General features: G+C 42.2%; 2 protein-coding genes, 1 long non-coding RNA gene and 1 pseudogene across 3 annotated transcripts; 3 read left to right on the top strand and 1 right to left on the bottom strand.

Moving 5' to 3' along the window:
• Nucleotides 1–9,366: 9,366 nt before the first annotated feature.
• Nucleotides 9,367–10,758, bottom strand: LOC133903188 (protein FAR1-RELATED SEQUENCE 5-like). Its single transcript, XM_062344532.1, has 4 exons — nucleotides 10,271–10,758; nucleotides 9,998–10,184; nucleotides 9,793–9,872; nucleotides 9,367–9,709 (listed from the first exon to the last, which is right to left on the bottom strand). The coding sequence occupies exons 1-4, from the start codon at nucleotides 10,580–10,582 to the stop codon at nucleotides 9,488–9,490; spliced, it is 801 nt and encodes a 266-aa protein (XP_062200516.1). The 5' UTR covers nucleotides 10,583–10,758; the 3' UTR covers nucleotides 9,367–9,487.
• A 137-nt stretch (nucleotides 10,759–10,895) lies between these two features.
• On the top strand, nucleotides 10,896–13,185 carry LOC133903103 (indole-2-monooxygenase-like; annotated as a pseudogene).
• Nucleotides 13,186–15,785: 2,600 nt separating this feature from the next.
• Nucleotides 15,786–19,919, top strand: LOC133903049 (uncharacterized). The gene is made up of 3 exons (XR_009907197.1): nucleotides 15,786–16,011; nucleotides 16,600–16,694; nucleotides 19,268–19,919. It is a non-coding gene; the product is annotated as an uncharacterized LOC133903049 (long non-coding RNA).
• Nucleotides 19,920–22,611: 2,692 nt separating this feature from the next.
• Nucleotides 22,612–25,231, top strand: LOC133902873 (heavy metal-associated isoprenylated plant protein 37-like). The gene is made up of 3 exons (XM_062344225.1): nucleotides 22,612–23,063; nucleotides 23,151–23,226; nucleotides 23,810–25,231. The coding sequence occupies exons 1-3, from the start codon at nucleotides 23,025–23,027 to the stop codon at nucleotides 24,970–24,972; spliced, it is 1,278 nt and encodes a 425-aa protein (XP_062200209.1). The 5' UTR covers nucleotides 22,612–23,024; the 3' UTR covers nucleotides 24,973–25,231.
• The last annotated feature ends 988 nt before the right edge of the window (nucleotides 25,232–26,219 follow it).

Genomic DNA, 26,219 nt, shown 5'->3' with positions numbered 1-26,219 from the left:
ATCTTGTGCTGCATAATTGAGGCATTCTTGTGCTGTAAAGGGGACGAAGGTGACTGGAGGAGGCAAAGGGAAACTGACGATCGCAACAAATATTGGAAGCTTCTAGGCTGATGGGTAGCCACACCGGTTACAGGATGATGGGAAAGAAGCAGTGCGAAGGAAGACTGAGAGACAACAACTGGGGAAAGACGGTCACACTTAACCGAATTCAAATTTGAATCGAATTTAGAGATCAAACATAATTCAGAAAACTCCTAAATGCCTTAGTATACTTTGAAGCATTGAAGCACACTGTATTAGTTAGTCTATCTGCTTATTCAATTTAATAACTAATCTATGTAGCTTATATTTCTTTTTTCCGCGTATGAAATTTTGTTGCACAATTTGCAACAAAATTGTCTCATCTGCTGTATTGGCGTCATCTGCTGCAAGCAAAAAAGAGTGATGATATGAGATGTTAATAGACCTGTTCAAAGGCCGGGCCGGACAGGACGGGGCCTTGGGCCAGGTTTTGAAAAGCCAGATGCGAACCTATAAGTTTGAGTTCGGCTCGAGCCCGATGCCAGACCGGGCTTCTAGCACCAAGCCCGCTCCGACAGTGTTTTTCGGGTTTGGCTTGGTATTTTTTGGTTTTTTTTGGGTTGTTTTAGGTTTCAAGCTTATTTTTGAAGCTCGAGTCTGACAAAAAAAATTTACGAGCTGTGAAGTTAAGCCCGAACCCGGCCTGTACATTGGTCGGGCCAGGCCGAGTCTGGTTGGACTTACCGAGGCGGACTGCATATAAGTAGGCCTAGATGTTAATAGATATGTTGAGTCAAATCAGCTCAGTGGGTTCTATTAGATTTGTAGTTGATGTCTTTTTTTTCCTACATCTATATTATTTGAGGGGAAAAGAAGCCACCACGTTCACTCTCAAAGTTACAAAAATTACCATATTAATAAAAAAAAGATCTAGACCACTCATTATTATGAACATCAAACAATCTAAATTTAACCAAAGAATCCATTTAAAATACAAATAATAATGAGGTAATTTCATAATTAAAAGATTAAAAGATATGGAAGACCTAAAAATTAACATCGGTTGAAAAAGAAAGAAAGATATAAGCCGTTGATTTTTGTGAGACCAAGTTATAACGATTTAGATCTATTAGAGAGAACATGTGAATATAATTAGAGAAGGGAACAATCACATATCAAAATCTTATTTTCATACTACTAGGCTTAATAATATGGAAATGACACTAACCTCTAAAAAAAGCTAAAGAGACTAATTTTTAATCAAAATTTATTGTGACAAAATATTGCGGTAAGGTTAGCCACGGCATCACGCTATTAGCGTGGGCCATCTTGCTAGTTATCTAAATATTTGAGGGAAAAAAAGAGCTATCACGTTAGCTCTCAAAGCCACAAAATTACCACGTTAATTTGAAAAAGGAAAAGTATCTACACTACTCATTATTATGAACATCTAATGGTCTAAATTAAACCAAAGAGTTCATATCAAATATGATTAATAAATAGGTAAATTTAGAATTAAAAGATATAGCAAATTAGCAGTTCGATTTCCATATAATTTGGGAAGCAAAACATCTAAATAAAGAGTCCAAATAAAATAAATAATATTTGAAATTGAGGTTAGAATAGAAAAGGAAGGATCCATATCAAATATAATCTTAAAAAATCAAATACCTAAATAAAGAGTCTATGTAAATACAATTAATCAATAGCTAAAATTCATAATAAAAATAATGAAAAAAATTCAATAAAATTTACTAAGATAATAGATTAAGAAGCACTGTGTAACTCAAGGTCGTCGCATCAGGCAGGCAGCAGGCAAGGCACAGTACGGAGGCAAGGCAAACCTATTATGATTTTTATTGGGATGCCTATACCTGACGCACAATTATGATAGTTGATCAAAATGTATGCGAATCGAACCAATAACTAGATAACATTAGCCTCGTAAAAAAGCTAAAGAGACTAATTTTTAATCAAATATTATCATGATAAAATATTACAGTGAAGTTAGCCAAGCTATTAGCATGAGCTACTTTGCTAGTTAACTACTAATATGTCATGCCTTACATAGAAAATAGATTATATGAGATTTACCCAATTCAACAACTTGAATCAGGGGCTCTATAAGTAAATAGTTAACACGTGTACAATTGATAACTGTACAAAGGATAAATCTAGCAAGACATTATCCATGTTGACAATTGCATTGGTTCATTTGTTTTGGACTATACTAACACCAATTACTGTTAGTTCTCTCCATAAACAAAGTGCCTAGTCTATCATTGTCGATGGTTGGCAAAAATCATACATATACTCAGAAACAAAACAAAAAAAAATCATCACATGTGCGTTTTTTTATCTAAATATTACCCAACATAGAGATTTTATTTTCCGTGGATTTTGATTTCAATCCTAATTGCTTAGTTGTTAGGGACAAGAAAGGAGCAGAGGAAGCATGCAAGAGCCAACCAATCTTACCTGGTGGTGCCGCACCAGAGGAGAGGCTGGAAGGCCGTACACCTACACCCGCGTCTTGATCACATCCAACGGGCACAACACCGTCGATGACTGCGATTCAGAGATCCCGTGAGAAATCCAATCTGACATTATGCTAGTCTAAAGAGATCTCATTCTTTATATTTGATTGGAAGGTTGTGTGAGATGTCTAAATCGTATGCTAGTCTAAATTGGGATTTCCATCCTAATTGCTTAGTTGTTAGGGCAATGAAAGGAGCAGGGAAGCATGCGAGAGCTGGGCTATCTTACCAGGTCGTGCTGCGCCAGTGGAGAGGTTGCAAAGGAGGCCATACACCTGCAACCGCGTCTTGATCATGTCCAGCAGGCACAACACCGTCGTTGATTGCGATGTAAAAACGTTTTGGTGAAAACCATTCTGAAGTTCGGTTGATGTTCAGGAGTTGTAGATATTTATTGCGCTAAACACTTAACATGTAAAAATTGATCTTGTGACCCTTAACGTGTCACAACAGGATACATGTCAAAATTCTATTTGTAGGTAGATTGTGTCGGATGTCAGATTGTGCAGGGACACATGGTATTTTACTATTAGATGGTGTCATGAGTTATTGTAGTATCGTGTCATATGCCAGATTAAAAAAATCCAATTTTTAGTGAAATTTATCAACTGGCTAAAATATAGGGTGTTACACACCATGTGCTCCTCATTTTGCTGTCAAGAGTTCTCTTGGTAATTTCAATTCTTACCTGTAATTCTTTTTTTACTCTGATTTATGAGAGTCAATGTTATTTAGGAGATTGAGAGAGGAATGAGTCATATTTAACGTCTCTTTTCATGTTGGTTTCCTATTCATTATGCGGTGCCATGTATATATGACTTGCTCCATAGAATCGCCCAGAGTAATAGATTTTATTGACTTCTATGTTTCCGCAGGTCCTAGATTAACGGACCTCTTCCATTCATCTTTTGCTTATTATGTCATGGTTGGTGTGTGCCATGAGTTTGTTAAAATGACGGTCGTATCGGTCACAGCGCTGTTCTTGCATGTTAGCCTTCTTTTCCCATTTGTTACCTAATTACTTCTCCCAAATAAGATTAACTACAAAAAAAAAATTTAAATAGCTGCTTGATTGTTTTGTTGCATGAGATTCATATGGCCACCAGATATATGTTGGATAAAAGTATGCTTCTTACACATATGCTATTTCTCTCAGCTTCACATATTTTTGATCCATGTCATTAGGCAATGAAAAGGCAATCTAATGTGGCTGGACAACAATGAGCTCTATTTTTTTTTTTTTACTTGGAACAGATTGATTGCTTCAATTATATTCCTTTTCGGGCCTCTTTTTTACACAAGCATGCAGCGTTAGGATCAATCAAAAATCCTAAACAATGGATACTAGTCGTGTTGTGCCTTAGAGAATAAGTCAATTCATTATCGGTACTTGGGATATACATGGCTTTAGAGATGTGCCATTTCATTTCATTTTCTTTGCTGGATTTTTTAATAAACTTGCATTGGATCAGTGGTGATAATAGTTCCCTTATATTTGGAGATGCTCTTTAGCAGTGGCGAGTCCATGATTTTTAACTTGGCTGCACATACTCGTTGCGCTCGTGCCCACATTGCTGCTGTTGCCACGTCCTGCCTCGCTTGTGCCCGTGCCACAGCTGCGCCCCTCCTGGCTCACACCCGCGTTGCCGCCGCGCCCCACCTGACTTAAGTCGCACTACCCCACACCGCGCCCCGCCCCCATGGTCCCTGCATTGCTCATGCCCGTGCCATTGCCCTCCATCTCACGATCAACGGCTCGAGTGCAGTGCGAGTCCAGTCGTGGGTCGTCATGTACGCGGTTGTCACGCAGTCACGTACACGGTCCCAGCCTCTAAAAACCGACGGACTCACGCACGCGGTCGTCACTCGTGCGTTGTGCATGGTCGTGTGGGCCGCGGGTCGTGAGTTGTGGGTGCTGCTACTAATTATGCTCATACTGATTTATCTCTATTACTTAGTGTGTTGTGGGGCATATCTTAGGCCCTCTTTGGGATAGTTTTTTTTTTAGGACTTTTTTTTATCAGCTGGCTTTTCTGATAAGTTGCTACCTAGATAATCGTCTGGCTACAGAAGTTGTCGTTTGGCAACCCTGATTTTTTTAAAAGAGACTGTTTATCCTGAGTGTTTAATGACTGTTATGCCCTTGAATCGTATGTACTCGTCTGGCATCTGAATAATCGTATATATTCATTAAATTTTTGCATTTAAACATGAGAACATTGTAATATGAATAATTTTATATAATTTTTTTTTGAGGGAGATGAAATATCAGTGTCTCGTTCATTTCTCATTCTCTCTAAAATTTTCTGAACTGAGTGAAACTCTAAACATTTAGAACACACAAAGCATCAGATTCTTTCTGTTATCTCTATTGTGAGAGAGGCTTCGAAGCTACCAATTCAAATCGAACTCAATAGAATCAAAATGAGCAACGCTCTTCTTTCTTGCCTGCTGATCACAAATGGTAAGAAAATAACAATCACCGATCCAACATTTGTGAACAAAGGAAAAAAAAAATCACCAAGTCACAGATCGTCTATCCGAATGTGCATCTCTGTATTTGTCTGAACATGTGCATATCTGAAATCAATTGTCACAACATACCATCCATACAAGGTCCATAGTAGGTGTTCGACAAAATGGTTAGAAGATAATCTTTTATAAACATTCAAAGTGGCAGTATGAGATTTCACATCACGCAGAATTTCTAAAACCTCACTGTATCTTCTTCCTGTCAATCTGCAAGGCTGCAAGCTTAACACAACGCACATTCTGCTGTTTACTCTACTCTACAATGATATGACTAACAAACAACACAAATGCTAGAGCAATGCTATATGTATAGATGATACAATTTCACGCACCGCTCCAATCGATAATACCAATCTTAGTACACCTCAAGCAGGTCACTCGTAGTTAGCCCCTTATTCTGCAAAATTGAAAATGCAAAATATTTTAGAGGAAAATGCAAAATATTTTAATGAAAACCAAGATTTTATATTAGTCTATATAGATGATTTGTTAAAATCTTTGAGAACTTATAAAGAACACATTTATCACTTGAAATATTTTTTAGAAAAGTATAATAAAATGGGTTGATATTATCTAAAAAGAAAATAGAAATTTGTAAAGAAAAAATTAATTTTCTTGACATGAGATAGGAGAAGGTAAAAAATATTTACAAGGGCATATTGCAAAGAAAATCTTACAATTTCCTTATATCATGAATGACAAAAAGGTTCTGCAACAATTCTTAGGAATTGTAAATTATGAGAGAAACTATATAGATAATTTGGTTAAGTTTGTTGGGCTATTATATGCAAAGTTAAGAAAGAATTGTCAAAAGTATTTCAATTCTGAAGACATAAAACTAGTAAAATTGATAAAGAAAAAGGTTAAGGATTTAAAACTACTAGAATTACCCTTAGATGATAATTATTTTATTATAGAAACTGACGCTTCTAAAGAAGGATGTGGTGCTATATTAAAGCAAAAACCTAATGAATATTCCCCAAAGACAGAAGAAAAAATATGTAGATATAATTCAGGAAGTTACAGGATAAAAACTATAAATAATACTGATAGAGAAATCTTGGCAATAATATATGCAATAAACTCTTTTCGGTTGTTTTTAGCATTTAAAGAATTTATGGTTAGAACAGACTGTGAAGGTATATGTATATATTATAATCAAATCAATAGTAAAAAGAGTTCTATAGAAGATGGGTTTTTTTTTCGAATACACTATTACTGGAAATGGTTATAAAGTTATTTTTGAACATAAAGGAAAAGATAATAAGTTGCCTGACCTATTTTACCATTCATCTATTCTGCAGGTATGAAGAGATCGATGAATTTAGTGGAGTGAAATCATTCAGCTTTGGATCTAAAAATAAGCTCAAAAAATTCCCTCTAAATTCATATAAATTCAAGCTGAATGATCATATAATCATATAGGAAATACAAGAATGCATACTAGACAATTTATGGTTCTAATATAACAATAAGCGAGAATAAAGGGGACATATGCTAGCAATATTAAATATTTCATATGATAAATGAATTACTGCTTACATTAGAAAATCTAGAGGTAATAGATCATATAATCATTTGAAGAAATAATCTCTCAGAAGTTAGATGCAAAATTGGCAGGAAGAATGTCATAGAAAAAACATGCAAATATCGATGAAGCATTAAACCAAGCCCGAAAAATCTTGGGGGTAAATTATTATATGGAACCAGCTCTTAAAAATTATATTCAGAAATTTAGAAGAGTAAAGAATAAATAAAAAATCCAGTAGCAGCACCTTGTATAACTATAAAGGAAGAAGAGTCTTCAAAAAACGCTTACATATAAAGAATGCTTGATGAAAGATGTGGATCATTTGGATGGATCATACATAGATTGGAAAGTTGACGAAAATTTTGAATCAATATCGCCGCAATGGAAGATAGAAATGAAGGAAGAAAATTTAAAAGAATTAAAAAGAAGATTAGTGATAAGTTTGAAGAAATGAATAAAGTGTATGATGAAAAATTCGATCCATTCTCAGACGAAGACATAATTGATGTTGCTGAACATGGGCAAAATCTAAAATAAAAAATATATATGTAGAATGGTATTGATAGGTGGTATCAATAGTTTGGGCATGAAAGACCCACAGGAAAAGACAAATCCGAAGACATCAATAATTGGAAGACACCAAAGATTGGAGATACTCATTGAGATGAAGATAACCAGCAAACAGAGAACAAAAGCAGACAGCTCCATGTGGTTTTACACTCGCTTCACAGGTGGCAGAAATAAATAAATAAATCCAGTTTTATATAGTAATTTCGTTTAGAAAAAAATTCCAGTTTTATATAGGAATTTTTCCTAAACAAAATTACTATATTAAAATGGATGCCAATATCATCCTCTGGATCGGCAGAGCAAGTGGTATGATGCCTTGTTCTTGGTAGTTACTTGGTGAGCTACTCTATAAAGGAAGGGTGGACAACGAAAACCAGCAGTATCTTTCAATTTTGGATTCAGGATCTTCGTAAGGGACTTACATGGTTTTTAGCTTCTCCCAAGTTCTACCTCGCTAGTTATATTCCGGTTTGGCCTTGTTCTTGTTGTTAGTATTTGTTTGTTTTTAGCTTCTCACAAGTGGAAGAAAATCCTATAGAATCTGATCTACAGCTCCATCAAGCTGGACCCTCTCCACACAACGACACGTGATGAAATGCACCCATCCCACTAACCACCCCCATTAATCAAGGGATCCCATTAAACCAACGATCCATTCCTTATTACCATATGCAATCAGCAGGTATACAATGGGAATCGGAAAACAACTATGGCTTTCGTCCCCGATCTGCTCCTTCAACCTGCAGGGCTCGACCACAGCTGATTGACACTAGGGTGCTCCTATTACACGGTCGCCGGACATGACATCAGGGAGCGCCGTCGTGAAGGGCTGAAGGCTGTTTCTATTCGGCGCACCGTGTAATATAAGATCAACGATTTGTATCTATATCCGATCCAATTACAGCTCTGGTCCGCGCGGCACGGCGCTTTCACGCGCGCACGGGTGTCCAAACACGTGCCGGCCCCCGATCCCGATTCCCATCCCCTGGCGCACGGCCGTAGGGGAGGGCTCCCACACGCACCGGCACGCATGTGCGCTCATCCGTGTGTAATATAGGTCATCTTGCTAGTTAGAGAAATTGGAATGCTTCACGAACTGTATTAGTTTTGTACAAGTTACTTCGCGCGTCAGATTCGTATGTAACTTCCAGTGATTCCACGCATCAGATCGTAGCATGCATCTATCACCTTCTCCATATCAACCAAGGAAGCAGGGATGGGATGATGATTGGTGATTGATCCCGTCCTACCAACGACAAAAGCAAAGCTCCAATGGCAGGCAGTACAACAATAATAATGTTCTAGCAAGGAAGCCAAATTCCATTCCGAAGCAAAGCAACCCTTGAGACACGGACAGGAGCAGCACAGCATGAAACACACACACACACACACGGCCGATGCCGAGAGGCGGATCTGGCGTCGAGTGGGAGAGCTCTCACGGAGATGATTTCAGGCGATTCTCCTGTTAATCCGTTGGAGGAATGGTCGCGTGCGCCTCTCATAGATGCATGTATATTTCACAACCAGCCGGCAGCTGCAACTACTACTATCAGGGCATCAAACTGCACATACTAACTTGCTCTCTCGCCTCCTGTCCACTACGGTTGTCTCCGATAGCATCATCAAAACCACATCCACTGGAAGTTACATACGAATCTGACGCGCGAAGTAACTTGTACAAAACTAATACAGTTCATCAGCACGAAAGCACTCCAACGGCGTCCTCCTTTCGAGTAGCTGGACAAAATGTTTGACGAGAGAAAAAAAGAACGCGTTACCTAACACACATCGCTGTCAGAAAGCTAGGAAGGAGGAGGAAGACAAGGCAAGGTGAGGGTTAGGAGCCAAGCAAACAACATGCGAAGGTATTGAATTTGGCATCGTCGTCAACTACGGCGCCGGCGACTCCTCACAGGCCTCTTCCAATCTCTTTCTTGTTATCCTCTGTAAATTACTAGCTAGATCGAACATACTTCACTAGTCATACATGCAACTCGTTTTGCTTTTGGAGATTTTGTATATTAATCAAGTTTGTAGTACTCGTTTCCCATAACGCTCTGCTCTCCGAACTTTGTTTTTATCTGATCTTGGTAAACACTATGGTTTTATTCTGTCATGACTGAATGTTTGTACTCTCACTAATCTGGTATGTCAGTTATGCAATCACAAACAGTTTACACACTGACTGGACGATAGAAAATAAAATAAAAAGAAAATATCACAAGAAAAGTGGTCTTTTTTTTTTTGCTCAAGTAAATATGCTACTGCCATTTGCTACTCGTGCTCCAGCTCTTGATCATGATGAAAAGTCACTCCTCAACCTTCGTCTACTATGTCCTTCATCGAAATCTAATCGCCTAACAGTAGACAGTGTTGTAGCATCTCGGTGAGCTTGAAGTAGCAGACTTGTAAATTCTCCATGGATATTTGGAATAAATGTTCCACTATAATCACCAACTGACAAAGTGGTCGATGATGGAGCTATATTATTAGCACAAACATTGAATTCCAGTGTGCCCTATGCAATAAAGAAAATGGAACACAAGATTAGGCTTCAAGTTACTGATCTGAGATAGAATATTGATACTACACTAATCTTACATCGATTGGTACATGTTCAACAGGAGCTACATTAGTTGTTTCCCTCTGAACTGCATTTTTGGAACACCTTTTCCCTTTCCCTACACATCATATATATATGGAATCAGGGAGAAAATTTGTATCTTCCAAATACCTTCCCTGCCATATGTTCTTGAAGAAGCTTGTTCTTTCTTTGTTTCATGAGTTGGATGAATACCCTTCTTACCTTCATTACTGCAAAGTAAATATCTTGAAGATATAGTGTCATCTGCTCTTTGTTTCCTATGGCACCATCGGATGCTGAATCCAATCTTTTTAGCATAAGAATTATAGAAGTTGTGAGCCTCTTTTTCAGATGCAAAGTACATTCCCACTGTTGGTACATTTTCTGAGGATGCACTTTGATTGTTCACCTATAGACATACATTAAGTACATAAATTAGTGATAAACCTGAATGTTCTAGCATCAGTAAGACAACTATAGATCGTTGTGGTTTACCTCCAAATTCTCTGCAGCATTTTCTCCGGTTAGAGCGCCATTGTGGTCTAAGCTCGCATCGGCGACGTCGGCGTGATGCAGGCCCTCTCCGGTCAGAGCGCCATTGTGGCTAGAGCCGACGCATGTGATGTAGTCGTGGTGGAAGCCCTTTCCATCCAAAGTGTCGTCATGGTCAAAGACGGCGTTGGCGATGTCGTCGCGATGATGCCCGTTTCCAGCCGGACCATTGTTGTGGATGAAGCCTGAGGCGGCTGCCATCGCGTCATGATCGAAGGCCGCCGTGAGCATGGCGTCGTGCTCGAACGAAGCCATCGTCTTCTTGAGATGGAAGTTTTAGAGAATTACGATAGGGAGATCATGATTAGAAGTAAAGGGCAGGAATCGGTAATGGAATCTCTTGATTAATGGGGGTGGTTAGTGGGATGGGTGCATTAAGATTAGTGTCATCATGTGTCAGCTGTGTGGAGAGGGTCCAGCTTGATGGAGTTGTAGACCAGGTCCCATAAGATTTTCCTCCCTCACAAGTTGCCACTTGTTGGAGTTTTGGTAACTAAGTGTGTGCACCTCTCGTGGCTCCGTGTACCTGCAGTTTTCGAAAAACTTAAACCATAGTAAAACGATACCTTGCTCTTGCTGCCATCTTCAGACACTCGAGCTATAAATTATGGCAAGGTTCTATATGTAGGAAAGCCACTCCCCACGATTCAGTAAACAGCCAAACAGCAAGCGAGATATATAGCCATTCCTGCTCAAGTGTTGCAGTGCCATGGCTCAAGTGTTGCAGGTGCGCCAGCATGGCCTCCATGAGCTGCTGCATGAGTCGTCTCCACAAGCAACACTACTGATCCGCTCTCTACTGCTCGCCAGCCCTGTAATTCTCCTCCTACTCGTGCGCCGCTTTGCGACGTCGTCGACGGCCACCGCAAGAGCCAGAGAAAACCTGCTGAGCAAGCTCCCTTCGCCACCGCGCAAACTCCCCGTCATCGGCCACCTGCATCTCGTCGGCCCCCTCCCGCACGTCTCCCTCCGCGACCTCGCCGTCAAGCACAGCCGCGGCGGCCTCATGCTCCTCCGCCTCGGTGCCGTCCCGACGCTCGTCGTCTCCTCGCCGCGCACCGCGCAGGCCGTCCTGCGCACGCACGACCACGTGTTCGCGTCCCGGGCCTACTCCCCCGTCACCAACATCCTCTTCTACGGCTCGACGGACGTCGGCTTCGCCCCCTACGGCGAGCACTGGCGCCAGGTCAAGAAGATCGCCACCACGCACCTCCTCACCAACAAGAAGGTCCGATCCTACCGCCACGCCCGCGAGCAGGAGGTGGCAATCAGTTCCGCTTGACTTGTTCTATATATATTTGATTAAAAGACGTGACTAAAAAATAACAATAAATCAATCACTTGAAAATTACACTCCGATCCCTACCATTACCATGCATGCATGGCGGACGCCTCACTGGACTGAACTCCGCTCGCCTGCTCCTTCACGATCGATTATATTTGGCGTGATGATTGATCGATCAATTGACAGGTGAGGTTGCTTATGGCCAAGATCCGCGAGGCAGCCGCCGCAGGCACGGCCGTCGACTTGAGCGACCTGCTCAACTAGTTTGCCAACGACATCGTGTGCCACGCCGTGTCGGGCAAGTTTTTCAGGGAGGAAGGTCGGAACAAGCTGTTCCGGGAGCTGGTCGAGGCGAACTCGTCGCTCATAGGGGGTTTCAACCTGGAGGACTACTTCCCCGCCTTGGTGAAGCTGGACATGGTCAAGAGGATGGTGTGCGCCAAGGTCCAGAAGGTGAACAAGAGGTGGGACGAGCTGCTTGACAAACTCATCGACGACCATGCAAGAAAGCCGGCGTCGCAACGGCGTGACGACGATGAGGAAAGTGACTTCATCGATGTGTTACTCTCTGTCCAACAAGAGTACAAACTCACCAGAGACCACATTAAGGCGCAACTGGTGGTATGACCTTAATTATAAACTCTCTCTCTCTCTCTCTCTCTCTCTCTCTCTCTCTCTCTCTCTCTCTCTCTCTCTCTCTCTCTCTCTCTCTCTCTCTCTCTCTCTCTCTCTCTCTGTGTGTGTGTGTGTGTGTGTGTGTGTGTGTGTGTATGCATGGTAGTGCACTGTTGTTTCTTACACGTACGTGTACGTGTAGGTCATGTTCGAAGCTGGCACGGATACATCATTCATAGTTCTGGAATATGCTATGGTTGAGCTCATGCAAAACCCCCATCTCATGACCAAGCTACAAGCCATGGTGAGGATGGCCGTACCCAAGGGAAAAGAAATGGTTACCGAAGACGATCTGAATGGTATGGCCTACCTAAAGGCAGTTATCAAGGAGACACTCCGGCTCCACGCACCGGCGCCGCTCCTTGTGCCCCACCTCTCCATGGCCGACTGCGACATAGAGGGCTACACAATACCTTCTGGGACACGCGTCATCATCAACAGCTGGGCTCTTGCTAGGGATCCTAGCTATTGGGAGAGTGCAGAAGAGTTCATGCCTGAGCGGTTCATGGAAGGCGGCAGCGCCGTCGCCATGGACTACAGGGGAAACGATTTCCTCTACTTGCCATTTGGGGCTGGGCGAAGGATATGCCCAGGTATAAACTTCGCGATTTCCACTATCGAGATCATGCTAGCGAACCTCGTGTACCACTTCAACTGGGTGCTACCACCAGAATCGGAGGAGAGAGGCATCGATATGACAGAATCATTTGGGGTGACAGTGCACAGGAAGGAGAAGCTTCTCCTTGTCCCTGTACTGCCTCAAGAGTAATTAGGTAGCCGTGTGTGCGCACGCAGCAGCAGCAGCTGCAGCAAATCGAGGAATCTATAGATATGTTAGTGTTGGACTTGTTGTTAAGCAGGGGGCGTTCTATAAATAAAGTGTTGAATCTTTTGATCACGATTTATGAAAATTGAATAGTCTCTCAGCGAAACTCGGCGAGATTGAATAGTGTTAAATCTGTTGACCATGATTCATGAAAATTGAATATTGTCTCAAGTACAGGGCCAATCTCAACGAAACTTGCACCGATTTAGCTTCAGGGCCCATTTGGTAGCGATCAAGATTTTCTAAAAATGTTTCGGTTCCGGATTTTTCTTGAAAATATTTCTCTGTGACATAGAATCGCCTTTGATAATCATTTGTCTAGCTGGCTGAATTTGATTTCTTAAAAGAGAGAAAATAGTGATGTAATTGACCAATTTACCTTTTGAGGGATATATATTTTTGAGCAAATTTCATTTTGGACCATGTAATAGTACACTTGATGTACTTTGAACCATCTTTAACAACAAGTCTCACTCTGAACCATATAATTTGCACAGATCTTCCAATTTGCACCATATTTAATAAATGAGCTGGACATGTTCACGTGGCTAGCAGACTCATCCACCTCAGCATCACGTTCAACTAGATACTGTCCTGCATGTACTCCAACTCTCTCATATCGCTTCGCCTTTTGTGTCCCCTCGAGGCACATAGCATTGTGAAGATATGCGATGGTGAGGCAAACATACCGGAGAGAGCGGTGGTGCAAGTGGCGATGGTAGACGCATGGTGGACATGGCCGGAGAGGAGCGGTGGTGTGTGACGACCAGCAGCGACGGCGCATGATACAAGATAGACCAGGAGCAAGCTGTGGCGCCTAGAGCATCTAAGCACCCTGATTTGGGTCAAGTGGTGACGGTAGATTGAGTTTAGCTAGAGAGGCAGTAGGCAAGGAATAATACCCACACAGGATGAAGGCTTTAGCACGAAATAGCCGTTCGCGTTCAACCCGCCACTTTGGGGATATTTTCTAGGGTTTGGCTTACAAGGGTTGATGATTTGGGCTGACTTTGACCCATAGGCAATGTCCCAACACACATCGTGATCTAGTCTGTTAGCTGCCTTCAATTCTTGTCTCAATTTGTAGCGACGGCAATGAGTGAACGTGTGATGACTGATGAGTGACAAGAATATATACGCAACAAAATGTGGTGCTGAGTTGGATGGATTTGCTGATCATGTGAGCATGGTCAAATACCCATTGCTTAGGTATGGTGCAAATTGAATAATTAGTACAAATTATATGGTTAAAATGATAGTTATTATTAAATGTAGTTCAAAGTGCACCAAATGAACTCATACATGGTCCAAAGTAAAATTTTCTCTATATTTTCTATTCATTTTACAATTTCAGTTGTTTTAACAATACAACAAAAATTGATTTTGCATTTTCCCTATATTTCCCAAAATACCTAAAACTCTAAATACCTTTCCTACTCAGATCTACCCAGGGTTAAAGTTACCGGCGGTAACCGAAAATTCGTGATAACCGCGGTTACCCGTCAAAAATTCAAAAAAAATTCGGAGAAAATTCATTTGGCAAAATTTAAAATTTAGAAAAAAAATCGCGATTTTAGCTGTTCGGTAACCGGTCGGTTTGGACCAGTTACTGAGCGGTTTTTGCGATTTTTTGAGCGATTTTCTCGAATTTTCCGTATTATCAGTAACCGCTCGGTTTTCTCGATTTATCGAGCGGTTTTCTCGATTTTCAGTGAAGTTCAACAAAAAAACCCAAAAATTATCTCAATCTTGTAAAATTAATAACTAATTCATCTGAGCTTCAAATCAAGTGAAACGAATTTTGTTGGTTTCCTTGTAACATGATCTACATTATAAAAGTATTTATACTCATAAAAAAAATTTAAAATTTTCTTTGAGAAATTGTATTTGTTAAACCAAGTTAAGTGCATAGTTTACTCTTTGCTAATCCAAAAATCATGAAACTAATTTTGTTAGTCTTCTTACATGATCCTATGTCTTTTAAAAATACATGAACTCATGAATTAGTTATTGTAACATGCATAATTGTGTAAATGTGTTGCGACTAGATTAATTCATAACTGACCTATCACACCTCAAAAATTAGTGAAACCACTTTCATTAGCTTATTTATACTATGATTTACGTAGGAAAAATAATAGTAGACATGAAAAAGTTAATTACAATGTTGTTTCCTAACATATTCACTTTATGCTTGTAAACATTGTAAAAATCATAGAGAAATTAATAAAACTCTAAATAAAGTGAAATCAATTTTAAAGATTCTCTTAAAATACGTTTTACACAAGAAAAATATGTGTTTACATGTTAAACTTTTCCTTAACATGAGTTAATAACTGAGCAGCACGCTTCAATTTTTTTTCATTTTTTTAAACTTCCTCCCTATAGAATATGATGCAAATGACATTATTTTTGAAATTTTTTTTCACAAAAGATCTTAGTATTGTGTCTAGTTTTTTTAAGATTTTTTTTGAATTTTTTGAATTTAAATTCGGTTACCATTCAGTTTCTAAAACCGGACCGGATCGAGAAGGTCGGTCATCGCGGTTTTTAGCAGTTACTGTTAGTTTTTTAACCGTGGATCTACCCCGCCACTCTCTGAATTTGTGGACCCGGGGCCCAGCGGACCGAGTCAACACATTTGACACCGATCAAAATGAGAGAGAGAGAGAGAGAATGGCAGCCGGCGGTACTGTGCGAATCAAATCCGACTGGATCCGACAGGGAAGACGGGGGTGGAGGTTGCTGCCAGCTTCGCGGGGTCGTGCTACAGCTATAGACGCAAGGAATCGACCAGAGGTTCACCGGGACGTGCGGATTTTGCGGCGGACTGGCTCACGGTCGACCGCCGGTATTTGGTGAAGACAAGCTCCACGGCGAGACAGAATTAATATCCAGGTAATAAGCTTGTATCGTCTTTTACATACTTATTTACATCTGCTTTCTCATAACTCGTCCATCCATCTCTTAAACAATTGTATTCATAAATAGAACTAATGTTAATATGAAGTAATATTCTTAATTTGGTTTACTTGTTGATCCTTATGCGTGTAACTAGCAGCAACATTGTTCATGTGTGAAATCCGCAAAAAAGTAGCATTCAATGACCAAACTATTCATCTTCATCTTTAGTGTCTGTTTAACAACTCATCAAAAGTTTCTGCTAGGTATAATATTTTGTTCAAATTCAGGCAGAATGGTCTCTTGAAACTCTATACTAGCGTTGCAATTTTTGCCAGTCCAGGCTTAATTGGACCTGACATTGCTTGCCATGACAACAAATTTTCCAGACATCAGGTGTTTTTTTTTTTTTTGGCGAAGGTCAGACGGCCTAATGATCTTGGGGCATCAGTTGAACGAAGGTGATGGAGCAATCTATTTTTGCTATTTCCAGTTCACAAATGGTTTTACAAGTAAGGAGTGGTCTTGACGACACGACCAGGTTATCCCATTAGTATAATGACTTATGGTTGATTTTTTGTCCAGGACCATGCGATCCTTCTTCAGAGTGTGTGCATCAGAACTACGCTTCTGCATCTCAGAGCTTTCGCTGCTGCGGAACTGAACTACATCTAAATCAGGTTTGGAAAGCTTGCCTTGTCTGATCGATCTTCCTCATCATCTTCTTCTATTGGATTCGCCTGTTGCATCGCCTGTCCTTTACCTTTGGTCGTCATCCTTTCTTTGACTGAACTGGACAAACACGGGGAAAAAACTGACTGAACAAACACGGAAAAATGCAGCCAGTTTATGTGTAGTCTATTGTTAGCGAGATTCCTGCCAATTCAGTTGGTCAAGAACCGTTGGCGCTCATCTCGCCATGCTTCCCTAGTTATCGCACTCATCTCCTCCACGCCTCCCTGCTGACCGTATTTTATGGGAAACAAATTTTATAGAATTCGATTGTATAAAGTACCCTCTCTATGATGATATATATCAAATTCTCTTATCTTCAATTTAACTATTAAATCACGAGATAAATAATATAAATAAAATTTCACAAAAATATTTCTAAATACAAACGTTTAAACTTACTTCCCGTCCCGCACGCTCACGCCGCGCTCCACGCTCCTGGCTCCATAGGACTAGCTCAAACTGTTAGCAGCTGTGCTGCTCCTGTACGTGTATAAATGTCCAAGTTTATCAGTGTAGACTGTGTTGAGTCTTAACCTCGTTCATCTATGGTAACAAAGAATCCGACTGAAATAATTGAGAGAAACAGTCACTTTTCACGGGATGCTCAAACTGACGTGTCAGTTACCTATAGGTCCAAAAACTAACTGTGATCAACACAAAAAAATTAGCTAACTACCAGATAAACAGTCCCTTGTTATTTATTCCTCATGTCGTAAATACTTGACGTTTTTAATAATATCTGATTGAATTTTTAAATTTTTATCCATCAATAATTTTTCAAATATTTAATTTGGAAACTAGAAATCAAGCCCCGCCCCGGCCAGGCGTTTGGGGGCAGAATCCGGGCCTCTGGCCCGCGCCACACTGGATGATTGGATCCCTACATCACCACTAGAAAGTTTTGCCACTCGTACGTTGCTCTGGTCAATCACGACGGCTCATGCATCCGATCCAGACCGTCGAGTGGACACCACCGGCACGTCGACCGCTGCGATCCAAGTGGCCGGCTCTCCCCGACCCCCCGGCGGCCGCTCTCGGATGCCTTCCATTTCGGCGGCCGGCGGCTCATCAGGCTCGCCGAATGTTATGTCACCGCTCGCCGAGAAGCCATGGCTGACGCGCCCGCCTTTTGACGCCCCACCCACCTGCAGTCTGCTCGCTGCCATGATGCCGTCCAAAAGCATGTTTGCATCTGGCGCACGCCGCGTGGCATCGTCGCGGTTTGCCATGCCACAGGAAAAAGCACCTCGTGCTCCCTTATTGGATAGCTGGATTTGACCACATCATGACGCTGGGCCAATCGCGAAAACTGGCCGGCCGGTGACGCACACCGAATGCTAAACCATCCTCAACTATATTTTTTTATTTCGTTCTCTTTTCAATTTCTTTTTTTTTATTTCTTTTTTTTTTATCTCTAACAACTTCTTTTCAGAAAAAATTATAAAATGAAAATAAGAGAATCACATTAAAAAAATAATATTAAAAATCTCTTCGTGGTAAAAGCTGTGAAATGAAACATTTAGAGCAATAAAAAAAACAAAAATTATATCGTAAAGAAAATCTAAACCAGTAATAAAACCGTTAAAGATGGTGTAAGGGAAGTAGCTCGCTCTAGCTCCTACCAACCTTCGTACTAGCTCCCGGGCCCGGCACAAGGACAAGACGGCCCACATGTTCTTCCGTGACCTCACCTGCATGTACGCTACAGGGCTCTGCCGTCGTCGTCGTCGTCGTCGTGTCGTTGATATGGGTACGAACGCGTACGTATGTCGTCCTATCCTCTGCCGTGCTGTTGCAATCACAGAGTACGGTACCATGCGTTCCGCGAATGACCGCTCGAGCTGAACCAAACGTGCGTGCTCCCTTTTTTAAGCGTGCTGATTCGCGCAGGGCCATCGGTTGAATATTTGTACTACGAGGCGCACGCAACTGTTTGAAAAGACCTGTGCATGAAAAAGTTACTGTGCAAGTACTACTCCGCTGTGGCGATCAAGTTCTTGGATTGCTAAATCGAAAAAAAATATTTGATTGGGTGTTTTAGGTGTGTTCGGTTCAGAATAAAGTAGGATGGGAATGGGAGAAGGTTATCTCTGATTTTTTATAGGTAGTAGGGATAGTATCATTAGTTTTAGAGAATATTTTTTTAATATGTTAGATAAATTTATCTTTCTAAATAGGTGGAACGAATCAATCTGTTTTTATTAATCATGCTCATTTTCCTCCTAATCCAACAGTTGATGCGTGTACAGTAGAGAAAACAAAAGACACATGCCGAACAGATCTTTCGAATGATCTCTTATAAAATTTTCACGTCAACCGTGATTGGATAGGCCTAAAAATTATGTCTGAAGCAATTCAGTTCAGACACCGGTGAAGTCAGAGGGGGTATTGCGTGAGAGGCGGTACAGGGATTTGCACAGATACTGCAGCAAGTGTACGGTTCATAGAAATATTATGTTGATTCTACCGTTCGTGGGATTTTGTACTATTAAACCTTGTCTATCTATTTACCATCCAGGGCTTGTAGCGGAGTAAAGTTACATGACTTCACTTCGCCTGCAGTCAGAGGATCCTCGTCCTGTGAGCGTACAGTACATCTGATTCTTTACCAGTTTGCATGATAACCCCACAATATGATGTATCCGAACACAAGCATATGATACACTAAAAATTAGTTTACTAGTTGAAATTTCATCGGCAGATGTCCATCCATTGTCCTATTATAAGGCCAAAATTCCCGTCAAATGGCAACAGAGGAATCTACCTACCATAGCGCACAGCCTTCTACTGAAAGTCTGAGACATCATGATCTTCGACTGATTTTTTTCTTCTTTTTTGGTTCTCAGCAAACATAAGACCCTCGGTCACATCGATCGAGAGATCCAAAATCCAAATACCATCTAGAAACTCAACAATCCATCTCATCGATTGGAACAGCATGGAAATGACTGCCGAAATATGCGCAAAAAAATGAGTACTCCTAGTCCTAGCTACTATCCCTGCCCCAGCAGTTCACCGTTGAATCTTTTCGACAGGACCCAGGCATTAACCACTCAGCTACCAGCCTTCCTTGACCTCGTAGCCGATCTGCTCAGACACTCCAACTCTGCAAAAATTTCAAATCACCTTTCCTTAGCAAATGCTCAGCAAACAGACAAGAAATTTGCACCTCCAGCAGCAACAGATGGAAACCAAGTTCAGAGAGCCAGCTGCCGATTAAGAGGATAGCTTCGGGCCGACATCACCTCTGCAATGACTAGCCAACTGAACCCAGAAAACCAAACCAGAAGCTTTGTCTTGAACCAGCATCAGATCACCAGCTGAGCAAATGCGACATCCACCATACCATGTGGTGTCCGCGTTACAAACATTCCCCAGTGTCCAACAAGAAACGGATGGATGCACAGGATGGCGCCGTACGAGAAACAGTCCTCGTCTCAACTGTTGGTTCGTCCAGCTGCACGATGAAACCGCCCCGGAAACCATGTAGCATATGCTTGCGCGGATGCAAGAAATGGCAGATGATACAAAACCTTCCATGTGCAGTGTAGTCGCTGCATGCTGCGTAGGGGAGAGAGAGCAGGAGAGCCAACGAAGAGATGCCAAAAGCAAGCCCTGAAATCCAGCAAAAACTCACTCACTGCTGGGTGTTGTCAAGGGGCCTACACATTCTCCCCAGCTTTTCTCTCCTCTCCCGGTCAGTCACTTTTACCTCCTCTTCAGCAGCTTTCACCGCCCCAGGAGGCGCACAAGGTGGTATTAGCATCATCAGTAATACTGTGCGCAAGGACACGAGCAACAGCTAACTGTCACTGGAGGCGCTGCCACCGCGGGCCCCCGTGCCTGCGTCTGCTCCTTTTTACCCGTTGGAGGAAGCAACGTGATGCAGGTGGCAGGCCTGAAGGGAAGGCAGGACAGGAGTAGATTAATTTGATTACCAGTAGTAGTTGATCAAAGAGTTTCGATCGTCTCCGCTGCCACTGTGGCGCCAGTATTGGAGCAGTGCAGTGCCCATGCGCCCTCTATTCTAGTCACTGCAACCTTGCTTGGCGACTGATGCGTATCAGGATATGCATTGGAGCGAAATGGCAAAGTTCTGTGAAGTGTATAACATGATCCAGTTGCCAATCTTCACCGAATAAAGCGGTTGTGCAGCAAAATGAAGTGAGAATTCACATTAAATTATGACCACTTCTGTTGCATATCTGCGCAGATATTCTGAAAATCTATGTTCAGTTCAGTACAACACACACAGTGCAAAGACGCATTTGCTTTAGAACTTCTAAGAGCATTAACAGCGAGTAACTAGTGAGTGATGAAGTAAAGCAATATACCAATATATCGGATCAATCTCCAAAGTACAAATTAATACCTGTTGGCTGGACGAGTAGTAGCAGTAGCATCCTGAACTCCTGATCCTACCTGCAGATTTCAGTAGCAAGGTAACGTGGAGCAAAATCTACCGCGGCATCGCACGGTACTACTGGAGACTGTAAACTTTGGAGTAAGAGAGCAGGCGGTGATAGGTGGCCGAGGCCAACCATGGAGGTCATCGTCGTGTCGCTGTTTGCTTTTTCCTCCAGCTTTCAATTCCTTCGTCCCTTCTCCTTGCTACCTATCCCCTCTCCATCAGTAATTAAACGTCTCCATCACTCACCTGCACTCTCTCTCTCCATGCAAAGGCAGCAAATCTCACTGCACCAACAGTAAGTTGCAAGCTTGGGTGCTGTTCCAAGCCCGACATATGGGCCCATGTTAGTATTCCATCGGGTACACATAGTGCTGTTTTGTACTGTTATCTTGTTACAACCTCGTATTACTGGCGATCAAATATATCACATATATAGTAAAGATATAATTTCTGAAAAATAATAATTCTAGAGCACTTTGGTTGTTGCTTCCTGTAAATGCAGTTTCATCAACCTGAAGTACGGCTATTTCCCGGTGGACAATGGTGTCCTGAAATCTAAATATAAGTCAGCTAACAATAAAATGCCTTCAAGTGTGGTTGCTCACTGACTAGAAAATTTGGCATCTCTCTATTGAACAAACGTGACAACCTAAGGGTACCATCTTTCATCCAATCTAAACCTAAGCATTCAATGTTGAAACTGTGTGAAAATTGCCTAACTCTATGCTTACCAACGTCTGCTCTACTGATACCATATTCCTTGGGAAAAAAATAACAATCCAATCAGCCACAACCAAGTTGAACACCAAGAAAAGTTTTTCTTTGCAAATAACACCATGAAAAAGTTAGTACTCTGCAAAAAACTGATAAATTGCTAGGCCACAGTATGTTCTTCACCAGCTAGTCAGATACTATAACACTACACTACCGATAAAATAATTGTTCACTGGACCGTAGTGTTCCCTCTTTTCCCTTCACTTTTCTGATACAGGTAGCAATATATGCTTTCGGTTTTTGCTGCCGAGTCCAAACTTCGAAGCGCACACGCAGCCTCTCAGCACAGAGGCAACCGAGGACCACTTCACTCTGACGGATTTTTAACATGCCCTCTCTGCGTTGAGCATCGCCCAGGAAGGAAATGCAAAACGGAGCAGTAGTACGTGGCAAGCTCGAGTTCCCTTTGTTCACCACGTATAACACATGGCATGTTTGCAATTTCCTTCCTGTTTGCGGGCTATTTTGCATCCTAAAAGTTTATTATATTTCAAACGTATTACATGATGCAGGGGTCCCATGGAGACTTGTAACCCTATATTAGCCTCAAAAATCACACACGCACGCGCACGTACACAGAGGCCTTTCCTCACTCTCTTCAGACAATGTTCTGGAGAGACTACAAAAGTGATGTTTTACCACAGTATTCTAACGAGAAGGGCTGGGGGGGGGGGGGGCGGGGAGAGTTAGCGAGAGAAGGGCTCTGTAAAAAGAATGACTGTATAGTACAAAGCCTTGCAATATATCCTTCCCACACCGGTGGGGCAGGAAGGAGGGCGTGAGGGAGGAGACGACCCAGGCGCCCATGTGGGAGGATCAGTGAGATATACTCCATAGAAGAGCTAGGAGCCGTAGAAGAAGAGCGGTAAGAGTAAGAGAGGAGCGGCACAAGCAGAGGAGCAGCTAGCCATTCTTAAATGCAGTAGGGAAGCAGTGGCTTCTCCTGCAACGGCACAAGAACCACTACCACCATCACTGCTTCCTCACTCCTCCACTCCACTAGCCACTGCTGCTCCTCCCCCTCTTCCTCCATCAGTTTATCTCTCTCTCTCTCTCTCTCTGAACTTGCTAACAGTGCTCCGCAGACAGAATGACTAAAGATGAGGAGTTCAAGCTGGTCAAGATCCAGGTTTTCGTCTCTCTCTGACTCTCTCTCGGTGGCTTCTTTGCTCGAGTGAGAGCTGAACTGTTCTTGGGGCTTGTTTGCTCGTTGCAGAACCATCTGCTGAGGGTGAACATACACTGTGATGGGTGCAAGCACAAGGTGAAGAAGCTGCTTCAGAAGATTGAAGGTACTGCCCCCTTCTCTATCTCTCTCTCATGCACACAGGTTTATTTTACCCTCCTCAATTTCTTCGCTTCCTACAGATGACTGCTGTTCTAGTGGACTAAGCTGGTGGTACTTGTTTTAGCTCTCCTTTTCTTTGACACGCACTTTACTGGAAATATCTTTTCTGCTCGGCCATAAAAAGTTAAAAACTGAAAGCTTTGTCCACTTGCAACTAAAAGAACCCCTGTGATTTGCTAAATGCATTAACACGACAAGAAATCTCTGCTTTTCATGTAAGACGCGCTTAATGTTCAGACCAAATTGGCTTACTAGTACTAGTGTAGTTTGAAGAAAAGAAAGATAAGTGCTAAAACTTGCTCACCAGCTTGAACTGATCTGCATGTTGAGGTAAATAGGCCCAAACTTTCACCACAGGTTGAGGTGGAATTCTTTTTTCGAAAAGAGGGAGGTGAAATTCTTGTCAAGCTCTCAATTGGCTCTGACAGAAAAGGACTCTGGATCACACCCCCACTCACTGCACTAGTACTTGGTAATTACCATAGCTCACGAACAGCCTGTGAAAACTCTATTGCATCTTGTTGCAGGCGTGTACTCGGTGGCCATAGATGTGGACAACCATAAAGTCTCGGTGACTGGCGATGTGGACGCTGATACCTTGATCAGGAAGCTCACCAGAGGAGGCAAGCATGCAGAGCTGTGGTCACAGCAGCAGAAGGGCGGCGGCAACCAGGGCCACAAGGGCAATAACCAGCAAAAGCAGCAGCAGCAACAGCAGCAGCAGCAACAGCAGCAGAAGCAAGGTGCCAATCCAGGCAAGGATGGCAGCAACAAGAACAACGGCGGCCAAAAGGACCAGGGCAAGCAAGGAGGAGTTGGAAGCCTCATGCAGGGCCTTAAGGCCTTCAAGAGCCAGAACAACAATAAGCACCAGCTCCCTGAGCTCAGCTCAGAAGATGATGATATGTATGATGACGATGACGACGAGTTTGACGATGACTACGAGGAGGAGCTCCGCTTCCTTGGGGACAAGATGAGCCAGTTGGGATTCCACAGCAATAACCATCAGAATAACCACCACCAGAACCAGAACAAGAACGGCAACAATGCCAATGTCAACAATAACCACAACAACGCCAATGGCAAGAAAGGTAATGGTGGTGGCAGCTTACCCAATCACCACCAGAACCAGAAGAATGCGAATGTAATGAATATGGCTGCAGCAAATGCCAAGATGGGTGGTGGTGTCCAGAACCAGAAGAATGCGAATGTGATCAACATGGCACCAGTGAATGCCAAGATGGGCAATGGTGCCATCAATGGCATGTTGGGCCTGAGCCATGGCCTGGGAGCGGGCAATGCCGCTCCTGGCTTCCAAGGCTACACAGGCTTCAACCACCCATCGTACGCTGCCGCCGGCTATGGAGGGCTTCAACAACAGCATCTCCAGCAGCAGCAGAACAACAACCTCATGTCAAGCATGCAGGGGTACCATCATCACCCTGTGGCAACGGCGGCGATGATGAACAATTTGAGGGGGCTGAACAGCAACATGATGATGATGCATCAGCCCCAGCAGCAGCCGCAGATGATGTACCACTCGTCTCCCCAGATCAGCCCTTACACTGGCTACTACAACCCTTACAATTATTACTACCATCCGGGCAGCGCTGGTTACCCTCGGGCGAGCAATGGGGATGTGGAGACCATGTTTAGTGATGAGAACACCAAGGGTTGTGTTGTCATGTAGGGATGTCGCAACAATGTTAAAATCTAGTGGTGATGAAGCATGGTAATGGTGATGCAGTCCTGCTACCGTTTTTCTTTTTCTTTTTCTTTTTGCCTTTCATTATTTTACTGCTCTTATGGTTTCCCCTGTATCAAGAATGAATCATGGTGTTGACTTAGATGTGTTGTAGGGGCACTTAGGGTGATCAAACAGTGTAATGTGATACCTTTTACTGCCTAGTGCTTTGCCCTGACTGGCTTGTTGTAATTTGTATATTGTATATCTGGTGTTCGTGGCTTCGGACTTGTATGCTGTGGCATGTGAGAGGTGATCATGGCATCAGACTAACAGTGGAACGGTAAATAACTTAACTGTTAGCAGTCAACATTGGGGGTGCTGTATTTCTGGCAGAATTTGTTCCACCATCCTACGGGTGGTCACGACATTGGAGTGGAGCTGGTGAGCATGCCGTGCGAACAGAAAATAGACATTAACTAGTCTAAGCACAGAGAACTTTGAGTTTTAAAGTTCTGACACCCTATTTTAGGCTGCACAATTTCCAGAGTAGTGTTCTAGATGGAAAATATTACTAGGAGGATAAGAGAATAGATATACAGCAAATGGATTTCAAGAACCAAAGAGGAAGCTTGCAATTGCAAACCTGTCACTGAAGACCAAGAGAATTCCAAGTCAGCAGTTTTCTTGAAAGAAAGTCGTGAGCCTGCTAAAAACCAAAGATGCCAACTATGATGAATTTTCCTGATGAAAGTGTATGCTGGTAAAAGTGGTCGAAAATGAATGGACATCATAATGGTTGTGGCTCCCTTCATGAACGCATTGGTCCCTCACCAAAATAAATTCTGATTTCTCATCAGTCCTTTTTACCACTTTTGCCAGACTATAGTACACAAATCATAATGCCCTAATGCCCCCAACATATAGACCAAGGATAAGTGTTGATAAAAAAATAAACATAAAAATGCTGGTACTAAGATTGTTATTGGAGGTTTAGTAAGTTCGACATCCCAGTCTTGTACCTACAGATGGAATCTTTGTGACTAAGGTGGGTACGGCGCAAAAGGTGTAATTCACAAGCCCACCTATCCATATATATTCTTAAGAATTCCATGAACTTTTAGGGCACAGTTTATCCAGTTTTCAAGTAGTTAGCTAACTGTACGAACAAAGGCAATACTTTTGTAGTACGCAGTAGGCAGTTCCCCACTTCACCTTTATAAAGAATGTATAGGATTCTCGGAAAGAGATTG

Source organism: Phragmites australis, chromosome 1 (assembly GCF_958298935.1).
Source record: "Phragmites australis chromosome 1, lpPhrAust1.1, whole genome shotgun sequence".
Taxonomy (NCBI): domain Eukaryota; kingdom Viridiplantae; phylum Streptophyta; class Magnoliopsida; order Poales; family Poaceae; genus Phragmites; species Phragmites australis.
Note: the sequence above shows the minus strand (reverse complement) of the source record. Positions and strands in the feature narration are given on the sequence as shown.